General features: G+C 49.2%; 1 protein-coding gene across 1 annotated transcript; it reads right to left on the bottom strand.

Moving 5' to 3' along the window:
- Window positions 1-4,656: 4,656 nt before the first annotated feature.
- On the bottom strand, window positions 4,657-11,054 carry LOC144767697 (maternal B9.15 protein-like). Its single transcript, XM_078651092.1, has 5 exons — window positions 11,034-11,054; window positions 8,226-8,419; window positions 6,768-6,905; window positions 5,984-6,185; window positions 4,657-4,845 (listed from the first exon to the last, which is right to left on the bottom strand). The coding sequence occupies exons 1-5, from the start codon at window positions 11,052-11,054 to the stop codon at window positions 4,657-4,659; spliced, it is 744 nt and encodes a 247-aa protein (XP_078507218.1).
- Window positions 11,055-13,890: the final 2,836 nt, after the last annotated feature.

Here is a 13,890-nt window from a genome sequence, read left to right as displayed (position 1 = left end):
CTCTCTTTTTTATAGTGTATGTTTCTTGAGACCTTGAGAGTATTTTTGTTTATATTTGTTACCATGGCAAAGTTAAACAATAAAAACTAGCTGGAGAAAACTTCTAGTCAAGTAGCTTTGAAGCAAAGTAACTATAAATAACTCACGCGTATGGTGATATTTAGCTCAGAAATAAAAAGATTTGCAAGAAACGGTCTTGCAAAGACCATTTAATAAGGAATATCTCTTCTGCATAGTAAGTGAAAATGGCGAAGTTTGCAAACATGGTGTAATGCAAATTCGTCCAGGCTCCAGGCTGTTTTTAGGTCTCGCTCAGGCAATGCTTGCGCTGTCTACTTGATACATGCCGTATCTAGGATATGGGCTTGAAATAATGTTCATCTTTTTCATTAGTTCCTGTTGCTGTCCTTTAGAAATGCTGTTTTTTCATTAGTGAATACTAGTAGTCCCTTCTTTTGGAATTTTGTATCCTCACATGAGGACTGCCCTTCTTACATGTGTTCTTACTGTTCAGGTTATTTATACTTAGATAGAACTCGTTTTTTAGTTGGCCTGCCTCTTTGTTCCTTAACTGTTCTGTTTACTTGTGCAGTGAAACTTCTGTGCACCATTTGCTTGCCGTCCCTTTATCTCCTGTGCCTCCCCCTCAAGCCTAGCACTGCTGGCAGACCCCCACCACCCCTCAGAGGCCACTGCCATTTTGCTCCTGTTTTTGTTACTTTACAAACACTTTCATTTATATAGCACACCTAGCCATGGGCTCGGGGAAATTAAACAATCAGCATCACAGGTTGTTGAGCCCAACAGCAGACTCGAACCGGGTTCCCCAGCTCATTAGTCGACAGCTCTCACCACTACGCCATATCCTTTGCCTAGCCATGATGCAGGGTGTAAAACCATGTGGCCATAAGAGGTCCTAAGGTCCTCTTTTGGCCACTTATGGTACTGCACCCTGCACCTTGGATAGGTAAACAAGCATTTGCAATGCAATAGGTCTCGCATTAGGAAAGTTTGAGCTATTGGTATTGTAAATGACAAGTTTTTTATTTATGTTTTGTTTTTGAAAATAGCGAAATTAATAGCTTTGTCATTTACAATGCCAATAGTTATACCTTTCGCAAATGTGACACCTATAGCATTTGTAATGCAATATGTGTTGTATTTACGTGACTTACATGTATTGATATAACAAATAATGGCTTTTAATTTTTTTAATAATTAATACTTAAATAAAGTGAGGCCTGTGTGGATTGTGAGTGCTGTGTGCAGTGAGTGCGTGCTGTGTGCACTGAGTGAGTGCTGTGTGCACTGTGAGTTAGGGCAGTGTGCACTAAGTGTGTGCCGTATGCAATGAGTGTGTACAGTATGCACTGAGTGCGGACTGTATGCAGTGTGATAGAAGGCTGAGTGCACTGAGTGAGGCCTGTGTGGATTGTGAGTGAGGCCTGTGTGCAGTGTGAGTGAGGGCTGTGTGCACTGAGGGCTGCTTGCACTGAGTAACGCCTGTTTGCAGTGTCAGTGAGGCCTGTGTGCAGGGCGAGTGAGAGCTGTGTGCACTGAGTGAGTGCTGTGTGCACTGTGAGTTAGGTCTGTGTGCACTGAGTGTGTACAGTATGCACTGATTGCGGACTGTATGCAGTGTGATTGAAGGCTGTGTACACTGAGTGAGGCCTGTGTGCAGTGTGAGTGAGGCCTGTGTGCAGTGTGAGTGAGTGCTGTGTGCACTGATTGAGGGCTGCTTGCACTGAGTAACGCCTGTTAGCAGTGTGAGTGATCCTGTGTGCAGTGCGAGTGAGTGCTGTGTGCAGTGAGTGCGTGCTGTGTGCACTGAGTGAGTGCTGTGTGCACTGTGAGTTAGGGCAGTGTGCACTAAGTGTGTGCAGTATGCAATGAGTGTGTACAGTATGCACTGAGTGCGGACTGTATGCAGTGTGATAGAAGGCTGAGTGCACTGAGTGTGGCCTGTGTGGATTGTGAGTGAGTGCTGTGTGCACTGTGAGTGAGGGCTGTGTGCACTGAGTGAGGGCTGCTTGCACTGAGTAACGCCTGTTTGCAGTGTGAGTGAGGCCAGTGTGCAGGGTGAGTGAGAGCTGTGTGCACTGAGTGAGTGCTGTGTGCACTGTGAGTTATGTCTGTGTGCACTAAGTGTGTGCAGTATGCACTGATTGCGGACTGTATTAAGATGTGTTGGGAGGGGGGAGTGTTAAAAGTACGCATGGCAAAAAGCAAGCGCAGGGAACAATTGTGTGTAACCCACGAAAAGAGAATTGAGAGAATTAGTGGACATTGCCTATGAGCCAGTAGACTGCGTTTGACAAATTGGGGATGCTGCTCTGAAACCTAGTAAAAAAAAAAAAATGAACTAAAGCTGTATTTGAAGCACACTCCCTTAAAGCACACTTCCATTTCTGAAATGGCATTGCTCCGTGCACACGTTGCTTACTCAAGCTATGGCACCAGAAAGACGCCACTTTTTATTTTGTCTCTTGACACTTGGTAAAAGAAAACACAAATAAAGCCGTATTTGATGCGCACGCTGTTAAAGCAAACTTTCAAGACTTTGTTAGTAAATGCTTGTTAGTAAAGGGAGCAAGCGAGAAGATGAGTATTTGATGCGCACGCTGTTAAAGCAAACTTTCAAGACTTTGTTATTAAAAAAACACAAACTAAACCGTATTTGATGCGCCCGCTGTTAAAGCAGACTTTCAAGACTTTGTTAGTAAATCCTTGTTAGTAAAGGGAGCAAGCGAGAAGATGAGCGGCCGGGAAACTGAAAGTACGGCCGGCCAGCCATGAATAATTAGGGGAGGAGAAGCCGCAGAGCGCACGCTGGGAGAAGCCCTTTGATGTGGTGGCGGCCGTGAAAAAATGCAATTAGGAGGAAGGGAGGGAGGCTGATGCGCGTGCTTGTTTGGTCACGTGATTCACGTGAACTCGAAGAAAACCGCACCAAAAAACCCTTGGTTTGACGAGTATTTTGAGCACTTGAATTCTCGCTCCGCTCAATGCGCATGCACATTGATAGGTCGCGAGACCACAAAACATTGGCACTTATAATGCCAATAACTCCAACAAATGCGAGACCTATTGCATTTAAAATGCTTGGGTAGAATGTTGGCTATCCATAGCGATGTATCTTGCTCAAGAATATACTTTTCTGCCCGGTCTCTGTTCTGTACATCCACTCAGTTGGTATGCCAGCACCTAGACATCACGGTGTAGTAAATGTCATGCTTTATGATGAAAGTAAGCAAGACAGGGATTATGAATAAAAAATATGGTTTATTTGGATAGTTGCTGGTTGGCAGTAATAAAAATGTGTTGTATTTACATGGTTAGCACCAGAGCTGTATATACAGAGACAATTCTATGTACAACAGTAACATACACAAATGTGGTAGGGTAACCTCACTATTGTAAATGTTCATTGCGCATAAATAGCAGGAAAGGCTGGTGTGCACAGGGCAGTCCAACAGTTAAAGGTACACAGTAAATGATTTCATCACAGACCATGGGCATAAGTCGGCCATTTTAACTTCAAAAAGAGAGCAAAAATCCACATGTAAAAGGCTAGCCCCACGTCCAACACAGGGCAGTCACGCTATACAACATATTTGAACATTCAAACATATCAGAACATAATCTGTACAAGTTAAAGGCACCTTTTTCTATTAACCTGTTTACAACCATTTTTAAAGACGTTTATGTTTTCTGCACTAAAAACGTGCACTAGTAGTCATAAAGAATAAATATGTTCACAAAGTTGCGTCAACTTTCCTAGAGTGCTCTAGTCTAGCCCTATGAACCAGCCATCATTAAAATGGTGGTACGCTGTGTACCGATAAGCCTGGATACCAGGTGTAACGCTCCAGTAAATACACACTGTTCCAAGAGGTCAACAGAAAACAACCCAGCCTAGCAAAGCAGGAAAGTGTGTGCCCACCAACATGCTTTTTGTGGGGGCAACACGGGAAGGTGGAAGAGTGGTAACTGAAAAGGCTGTGTTAACTGGAAAAATGAATGGGTGAGAAGCAAGGAGGGTCTGGAGTAGCAGAAGGCAGATGATTAGGATTTGGGATGTCTCATTAGTTTGACTTGGAAATGTTAAATAAGCTCCCGAAGTCCTGCTTGCTGGGCCCTCTGTCCCGCTTGCTGGGCTCCTGAACCCAGCTTGCTGGGCTCCTGAGTCTTGCTTACTGGGAGCTCCTGTGTCCCGCTTGCTGGGCTACTGAGTCCCGCTTGCTGGGCTCCTGTGTCCCACTTGCTGGGCTCCTGTGTCCCACTTGCTGGGCTCCTGTGTCCCGCTTGCTGGGCTCCTGACTCCTGCTTGCTGGGCCCTGACACCTGCTTGCTGGGCTCCTGAATCCCGCTTGCTGGGCTCCTGTGTCCCTCTTGCTGAGCTCATGTGTCCTTCTTGCTGGGCTCCTGTGTCCTGCTTGCTGGGCTCCTGACTCCTGCTTCCTGTGCTCCTGTGTCCTGCAACATGCTGTCTGGGGACTAAGGGGAAAGAGAGGTACTGCCATAGAGAGTATTTTCCTCTACCCTAACAAAAGAGGACTGTGACCCCATGCCAAGGGTCTTTGCTTGATTGTCTGTTTCGGTCCCTTTTGCGCTGCTGAAGTTGAGAACTGTTGAGTATTTGGGGTCGAAAGTAGTTCAGAACGGAGACACCTCGTTTGGGTGGTCTTGCCCCGAGGAAGCCTGAACGCTGACAGGGGAGTAACTCATCGGCATCTCGATGTCCGGGTAAAAGTATCCGCTGGTGTGGAAGACGGTTAAGTAGGCCTGCGCCATCCTCCAGTCAGGCACCCAGAGAGGCGTAGCGCGGTACACTGATCTGTGAACCTGGAGAGACAGAGAACGAACAGAGTGAGAATCATCCAGGGCAGTGGCCGGCAGCGCCCCAATCGGACATCCACCACTTTCATGAGCAGAAACAGACATTGGTACTTCAGAAACTTTTCAAAGGCCTCGGCAGGGGCGGCTCTAGGCTCATGGCGGCCCTGGGCAGGGAGGGTAGGTAGGGGGCCCCGGAAGAGGGGGTCTGGGCGGGGCGGAGCGGGGGGATCAGGGTGCTTGGAAGTGGAACAGAGCCAGAGGCCGCCAAATCCCTGCCAGGGGCCGCCACACAAATATGTATCCACCCTCAGAGGATTATTATATTAAGGATTTATATCGCCGTGGCGGGCCCTTGGGTTTGGCGGCGATGTGCAGGTGCACAGCTTGCACATGCCTAAGGCCGTCCCTGGCCTCGGTGCAAATTTGAAAGAAATTCTGGGATAGAGAAATATTGAGCTTTACAGTCGTCTCTATGAAACAGACTAGAAAGTTGCACATAGCATGTGCACTGGGGAGATTTATGCTTGCAGTTAAAAAAGTTTTTAAGAGTTTATAAATTTGGGATTTTATAAATTACATTTCAGGATAATATGAATTAGATTAAGAAAATGAAATCATTATTTATTATGGGACTGTAATTTTCTTGTGTATACATGATCAATGATATTGTATTATGAAAAAGACGGAATGCTCTTTTATGTTTAAGGACCAAGGGTCTAAATAAACATTTCTTTTTTGATTGATTGTTTGACTAGAAAGTTCTATAAATATTATTCTAGGCTCATTAAAGGGGTACTTGGGGACGTATATCATTTTGAATTTTGGAGTGACTGAACCAGGCCGCTTCCATTTGGGTAACGATGGGTAGGTGGGTACAAAACTTCAAACTTTGCCACACGAAACTCAGTAAAGTTGTCAAACTTCTTGTTTGCAGTTTGTGAATTGGCGAGTTTCCCAACTTTGCTTTTGGAAAAGGTTTTGCATGCAAAGTTTTTGTATGAGAGATTGTCCAGCAAATCTCTTTACAAGAATTCTGCTGCTGCAAGGGTTTTTCTCCCATAGACCTATTTTAGCCGAGACATTGTCTGGGTATTTGTTTTTCCTTTTTTCAAGATCTTAAACTACGACGGTGTGTGGACAGTACCTGTGCACTCAGGGCGGGTGCTGGAGGTCTGCGTGGGGTGGTCCCCGTGCCTTCGTCATCAGAGGAGCTCGCAGACTGCACATCCGAAGAAGTGTCTGAGAAATAGTCTGAGGTTTCCAGCTCCTTGGTTGGTGTCTTCTTGGAGCCTGGTTTCTTCCACTCGAAGCTGGCCACTGTGTAATGGCGCGTATTCTCCCCCAACCTGGACAATGAGAGAGGAAAGGGTGTTAGGGGCTAGGTTGTGTCATTGTAGCTCTAGATATTGCCCAGTATGCAGGCAGCAGACCAAGGAAGGGTGAACAGCAGAGGAGCATGCTGGGGGGGCTGAGAACTGGTGTGGGGTACTTCAGGTTTCCCAATAATCACACTAAAACATCTTGTTAAAACACATTATATGAGAAGCAGAACATGAGGGGAGCCTTAAGGGGCAATGGGAAGAGAGGAGTGCGGATTGTTTGGGGTACTTAAATTACTATATTTTTCAAACTAATCAACATTTTTAAGGCCTTTAAAACATAGACGAGAGTGTGTTGATTCTGACAGCAGCATGGGCAAAATCCCAGGTGTAATCCAACAGTCTCTTCAGATTACTAGGCTGAAAGCACCTGTACCCAACTGTTTACTACAGAATACATTTTTAGGCGGATGAACACCCTAAACACCCCTACTAAAGCAGCACCCCTGAATATGGGAACCGAGGAGTCACGCACCTCGTGTACCCCCCCCCCCCCCGCAATCCCACCCAACGTCCCATGCCCAATTAATAACAACTTTAATGTCTCACCTGCAGCAGACTTCGTAGGGGTCGATCCAAAGGGTCATGACTTTGGGCAGGGTGAGCTGGGCGAACACAAGGCCGCTGTGGACGCAGGCCTGGAGCAGGGAGGCGTCCGCGGGGTGCTCCTTGCTCAGCCGGATACACCTGGCAGGAAGAAGGGAAGAGAGGACCAATCAGTCAGACAGCTAAAGGCATCCAACCCCAGAGACCTCCACCCTGCCAGCTCACTCCCCACCCTCCATATGGTCCTGCCTCTATGCTGGGGGTGCCATTCTGCCCCCAAGCCACCTACTATCCAGCCATGTGACTCTGTGGCCCACTGACACCCTCTGAGCCTCAGATGAATACCAGAGGAAGCCAGCACCAGGCAGCGGTGGCACCGTCAACCCCCCACTACAGCAGCTGAAGCGGGGGTTGTCACTGGGACCCATGGCCTAGTAAAACACCCCTCTAAAAAGTTAATTAACTTAATTTTTTCAGGATTAAGAAGAGGAGCTCTGGGGATGCTAAGGGAGCAAAGTTCATTTATGGAGATTGAGAAAGGAAGTATGGCAAATGGAGACTGCTGCAAATAGAGTGAAGGGGACAGAATGGCAAATGAGGAAAGAATATTGATTCAATAAAAGAAGAAGATTGGAAGTTGGAAACAGGAAAGGATACCGGGGAAAAGGTAGACATAAATGGTGAAAGTAAGAAAACGTAATAGGAATGAAACATAGAAAGACGGAAGGGTGAAAGGACAGCTGAAAGGAAGGCAGGAAAGGTAAAAAGAAAAAAGGCAGAAGGGGATAAGGAGGGATGATTGAATGTGCGGAAGAATGGCTGGAAGTAACTATGAAGCTATATCTGAAACAATGGATGGGTGGAAGGATGGATGGATGAATAGAAAAAAAGATGGATGGATGGGTGCAAATAATGACCATTGAATGAATGGAATGGTTAAAGTATGGATGAATGGGTGAAGGGATGGGTGGATGGTCATCGAAGAGATGGAATGTGAGAGGATGAATGAAAATGTGAAGGGATCGAAAGGTGAAAGAGCATGCAAGAATGGAGGTGGGTGATAGGATGGGAGGATGAATTAATAGATGGGTGGATGTATGGGTGAATGGAACAGTTCCAAAATGGATCGGACTTATCTCTCTGTGTCATTAGAGGCCCTGTTCTAAGTGAGAGGCATTTATATTTTCCGGCTACTCCTTTGAAAGGAAGGGTGTTTCCTGCATTTGCCCCACAGGGTAAACTGAGAGGCATAATGTTGTGCTAATGTGGTGTAAGACTTTGGGCAGCTTACTTGGAACACTCCAGGGCCACAACAAGTAGCATAACCCCACTCCATAGGAGCAGAACAATGTCTTATAACTATTCTATAGTGCAGTGTCACAACTTGCCTCCAAAGAGTAAGTAAGAAAAGCATAAATCGCATGGGCCTCCCCCCAGGAGTGGGTAGTGGGTGAAAGTTACCTGTACGCCTGCCCCTTGGTGGGTCTGTCCGGATACCAGTGCCCGGTGTATTTCTGGCACAGGAGGGCAGTCAGCTCTTCCCTGAAGATCTCCAGTTTCTGGGGGTCCAGGGAGTGTCTTCGGTTGGCAAGAGACACCACGTACTCGACGCCAGCGAGCAGCTCCTCGCGCATGGCAGCAGGCACGGCTGAACCCTGGGAGGCACAACAAACACAGGCAGGCATGAGTTTACAGGCCATGAGACAGCTTCTCAGAACCTGTTTCAAAACTTCATCTCATAGAACAGGCACGATGCAACACAGGCATAGAACGGGTGTACAACACAGGCAACATGATGGGATGACGATGCATCACAGGCATAGAACGGGTGTACAACACAGGCAGCATGATGGGATAACGATGCAACACAGGCATAGAACGGGTGTACAACACAGGCAACATGATGGGATAACGATGCAACACAGGCATAGAACGGGTGTACAACACAGGCAACATGATGGGATAACGATGCAACACAGGCATAGAACGGGTGCACAACACAGGCAACATGATGGGATGACGATGCATCACAGGCATAGAACGGGTGTACAACACAGGCAACATGATGGGATAACGATGCAACACAGGCATAGAACGGGTGTACAACACAGGCAACATGATGGGATAACGATGCAACACAGGCATAGAACGGGTGTACAACACAGGCAGCATGATGGGATAACGATGCAACACAGGCATAGAACGGGTGTACAACACAGGCAACATGATGGGATAACGATGCATCACAGGCATAGAACGGGTGTACAACACAGGCAACATGATGGGATAACGATGCAACACAGGCATAGAACGGGTGTACAACACAGGCAACATTTTGGGATAGAAGAGTTATGAAGCAGAACAGGACGTTAGGTAGTCTGGAAGATGAAACCTGTAATGGGCCCAAACGGGCATTATCTACACACAGGGTGAAACGTAACAATAAAACACACATATTACAGGGCACGTTTGTGGGTCAGAATATGTCGGGCGCAGTTCATGATAGAAACACGATTTTGGGCTGCAGGAAAGAGATACAGACCTACTATGGTATTTTCTTTCCAGCGCAAAGCTTTTTGTGCTGTTAAAGTGCCCCTTTTGTAGTGCAAATAGTACTATGGGTTGCTTTGCGTCAAGGAGGCGTTCCATGGGTGGCAATAGGACATTCCTGGTCAGCGACTCAGCAAGTTTTTTATTGTGAAACATGATCTACTCAAATTAATAGAATGGACAATGCATAAAAAATGTATCCCCTTCGGAGGCCTGCACAAAGGAGGGTACAGGTTTACATTTCGCACATTGCATGTTTACTGCACTCTACACCACACACCCAATGTGTGAACTGTTTTAAAGTGTGTCTGGACATAGGACTTTGTACTAGAAGATGACACAATGGATTACACACATCTGCACTGCGATTCTACCTTGTAGACTAGGGCATACACCCCCCCCCCTCTAGAAGATTGCGGCACAAACTGAAATACCCTCATACAGGACGCCACCCGGGTACCACAGAAGCACTGTACCACAGAGGCACAACTGCCCACAGACCAGCAGGCTGGGAGCACGTGGTGCAGGTTCAGAAGCAGCACAAGCCAGTGAATGCAGTCTGACCCAGCAGGGCGATGGGAAAGAAAGCTATCACACTATCAGAGGCCGTGCGCGAGGCGCCGCCAGAGCGCACGCGTGCAAGGCAAGGGCCCGGGCCAGCACGCGGCCAACAGCATGGCGCGGGGTTAGATCGCACGCGACTTGGGAGTGGAGCGCGGATCAGGCCAAGTGCGGTCAGATGGAGGCTGGTACACGTCAGAAGCCTCGAGCAGATCATGGCACGTGACTGATGCAAAGGTTAGATAGGGACTGGCATGCGTCAGGGGCCTCGCATGACTTGGGTCTAATGTTGAGGTTAGATCGGGGCTTGCGTGTACCTTGGCGCAGGCTTAGTGCAGAGGTTAGATCGGGGCTAGCACACGCCGTGGAGGGGGCCTGGTGCAGGTCTTGCCTGGAGCACAGGCGCAGCGCAGGGGTTAGAACAGGGTTAGCACACGCCATGGAGGGGCCGAGGTTGGTCCGGATTTGCCCACCCAAAATGGAGAAGACGGTGCACACCACGTTAAGGGTGAATCACGCAGAAAGAAATAGGTGGCCCGCACTGCGCAGGCCCGGCCCACAGCCCGGAAAAGGCCATGCCCACCGGAAAGGCCGGGCAGAGGCGGACACAGCATGGAGCAGCCAGGCCCCCGCACAGCATGAGGGCGGCCTTTGTAAATCAGTGGAGGACAAACACAGGCCGGCAGCTCTGTTCACCAGGGGGTGATCAACTGCTGCCCTGCGGGGAGGGGGGAATCCAAGTGTCCCGGGGGAGGGGTGTGGGGGGAGGTGTCACTCAGCCGCCCGACGAGACCCCGAGGCGCAAATGGTGAAAACCTGGAAAGTTCGAGAAGCAGGAGGGGGCGGGGACCAAGGTCGTGACTGAGCATCCGGTCCAAGGCATGCATGCCCTGGCATGCTCCCATGCGTGCACACGGCGTCACTGTGCCCATGGCATACAAAGTGGGCACGGGAACAGGGCTGAAACAGGCCGGGATTTAGCAGGCCACGTGGACTGTGGTCTGGGAACAGTAACCAGTGACACCGTATTCCCTTAAATTGCACCGCTACAGAGACAGTAGTATCGGTCAGACTGATCAAAGGGCACCGCATAAAATGCGGCACGCGGCCGCACAATCTGTACATGATGACTGAGTGGGTTGGCAGGCCATGTCTTACCTTATGGTGCTGCGCCTCCATCTTCTTGAAGGCCCCGGATGTCCTTGGTCTCGAGCTGTGACCTCTCTGTGCAGCAATGTCCGGTTTGTGCGGCAGTACCCGTCTGTGCCAACCTTCTGGAACAGTATCCGGCTTAAGGAGCGGTTCCAGAGTTTGCACCCGTGCCCTTCTTCATAGGAGTCCTTCCATAAAACGGTCCCAGGCGTTAAGATCCGATCAGGTCCCCCAAGGCCTGTTTGTGGGGCAGGGTCCTGAGTGGACGAGAGGGTCCCCCTTCTGCTTGTAGGGTGGAGTTATCTGTGGGTAGTAGGGTCCTTGTCAGTGGTAGGGCGACCCGTGAAGTGCACGGTCCTCCTGGTAGGGCAGAGTTCACCGCCTGTGGCAATGTCCTGTCTTGTTCGTGGCTCAGCGTCCGTGTGCGATGCAGCTTGCAGTCCTGGCACAGTGAGTGTGGGTGACTCCTCTCAGGCAATATCAAGGCCGAGGTGAGCCCGGCTTATATCTGAGAGGGGGAGGTGATGAGAAGAAAGCGAGCCCAGCGCCTTCGCCCCATTGTGAAGTCACCGACTTAATCTCTTCAGCCCCTCAGCAATGAGTATTCATCGCCTGTGCCCATTGTAGTACAGGCTGACACCTGTCTCGCCCCGCCCACCCCAAACCCCTCCTCCTCCCCCCGGGCGCACAGACCACCTCTGGTGTGCGTCTGTGTCGAGCTGCAGACACGCCCAGCCCCAGGTACACAACGGCCTCCCCTCACACCGGAGGTGAGTGATTAACACACACTGGGCCCCCTGAGTGGGGACCTTCTGGCTACCACCTCCGAGGAGACCTGTGTGGCAAGATGTGCCCAGAGTAATAACGCCTGGGCGGGAGATTGGAGTTTCTGTGCAGGTCTAGACACTGGCAGCCGCTCGGGCCCAGACATTTTGCCCTCAGAATACCACCATGATGTATGTAATAATATTGGTTTGAAACTTTGCCTCTGCTGCGCCACACAACATTGGCCACTAGATGTCCCCAGAGCACTATTTTATTCCGTCAGTACCGTCCCAAGTCCTGTGTAACTCGGGCAATCACTTGACCTGCCCCCTAGGGCCGCGCAGACGCTCCAAGGGAGCAGAGATGAGAACTTTGTCATTTCTGTTCAGTGTTCATGTAAGCAGTGCTTTAAATGTGCCGGTGCTGAGTACCGGCACTTTTTGGTGTTTTTTTTTGCGAGGGAGGGTACCGGGACTTCTCACGGGAATCGTAATACTTTTAATTGGAGACTACCTTCAATTCTCAAAAACAAGCAGGTACTCTGCTACAGAGTCAAGCAGTTCTATGTGGCTTCGAACTGGCGATCTAGGTTCACACCTCGGCGCCGGCTGAACATCCTGTGATTCTTGGAAAATCACCATAGCCTAAAATGAATGTGGCCTTGTGTAATGTAATCGAGTCTCGTGTGAAGCGCCCCCAAACCTTCGGTTCGATTTCGCGCTATTAAAAGACTGAAAAAAGTGCAGATGTTAGCCTGCATGTACCAGTGCCCATGCAAACCAGTCCGATGCCCTATGAGTGTTTTTTTTATTTTTTAACTCTAAGACTTTAGCTTATCTGCCAAAACAAAGGCGGGGCGAGACCCCGCAACGGCCAACAAACACACCACCCTTCCCACCCCCCGTAAACCCTGGTCCTACCGTCCCAGACCTGCCCACCCTTTAGATGCAGATGTGAACCGGGGGGGCAGGAGCTCTCAGAGAATGCCTAGCAACGACCTGCGAAGTGCCCTCACCACCTCCCCCTTTCCCCTGGCACAGTGCCCCCCGCCGCTTGTGAGGGGAGGGCCAGTATTGATTAAATAAATCAGAGGGCCCTGGGAAGAATGGCGGCTGTAATCGGCCATACCCGGCATGTCTAGGGGCACTCGGCAGAACAAAGGACACCCACCCGCCCGCCGCCCCACACCAAAGAGACGCCGCCCAGGCGCCCGCTGGCTGCTCACCCGCCCTGCTTAAGGGTCCTAACTTTGACACAACATACGTGTCACCCCGGGCGACACCCAGGAGGGAGAGTGCGTGGCAGAGTGAGAGGCGATGTGTGCGCGCATGGTACCGGAGTGCGCGCGGAGAAGGAAAGTCAAAATAAAAAGTTTACAAGCATCTTTAGCTAAACGTATGTCCTTCCCGGTTTATAGATAGTTGACGACGTCCCGTCAGGGGTGGTAAGAGCTATATAAATTGCAAAACATGTAAAACACACTTACAGAACACCGCCACGGCCGCCCTCAGACGTGCGCTCGTTTCTTTCTACCTGTAAACACAGGTCCACAGCTGCCCCCATTTTCAACATACCTACAGAAAACTGCTAAATGGACTACAGGGAAACAGGAGTGAAATAAGAACAACTGAATTAATTAGCAAATCAGGGGGCAGATTTACAAGAAACGGACGCATCTGTGCAGATGGGTCAGTCTCCCTGCGCCTCCATACGAAACCTTTGCACCAACATAAATGCGCCGTATTTATTATTATTATTATTATTATTAAAAGCAATTTCTATGGCGCAACTAAGCCCAATGGGCGTCAAGGCGCATAGCCAAAAAGTACCAGCTATTAAGAAGTACTACTATTGCGGGTAGGCCTTGACAAAACACCAGGTTTTGAGCGCCTTTTTAAAAGAAGAAAAAGAGGGCTGAGTCTTAATGTCTTGGGGGAGTGAGTTCCACAGTTTAGGAGCAACAATGGAGAATGCTCTATCTCCCCAACGTGCTCTTTTGGCTCGAGGAACAACCAACAGATTCAACTCAGCAGATCTAAGCGCTCTACCTGGCTGGTAAGGAATAAGCAAAGCGCTTAAAGGATGCGAGGATCTTTCT

This window comes from Lissotriton helveticus, chromosome 7, assembly GCF_964261635.1.
Source record: "Lissotriton helveticus chromosome 7, aLisHel1.1, whole genome shotgun sequence".
Taxonomy (NCBI): Eukaryota; Metazoa; Chordata; class Amphibia; order Caudata; family Salamandridae; genus Lissotriton; species Lissotriton helveticus.
The sequence above is the reverse complement of the archived record's forward strand: the minus strand, read 5'-3'. Positions and strand labels throughout refer to the sequence as shown.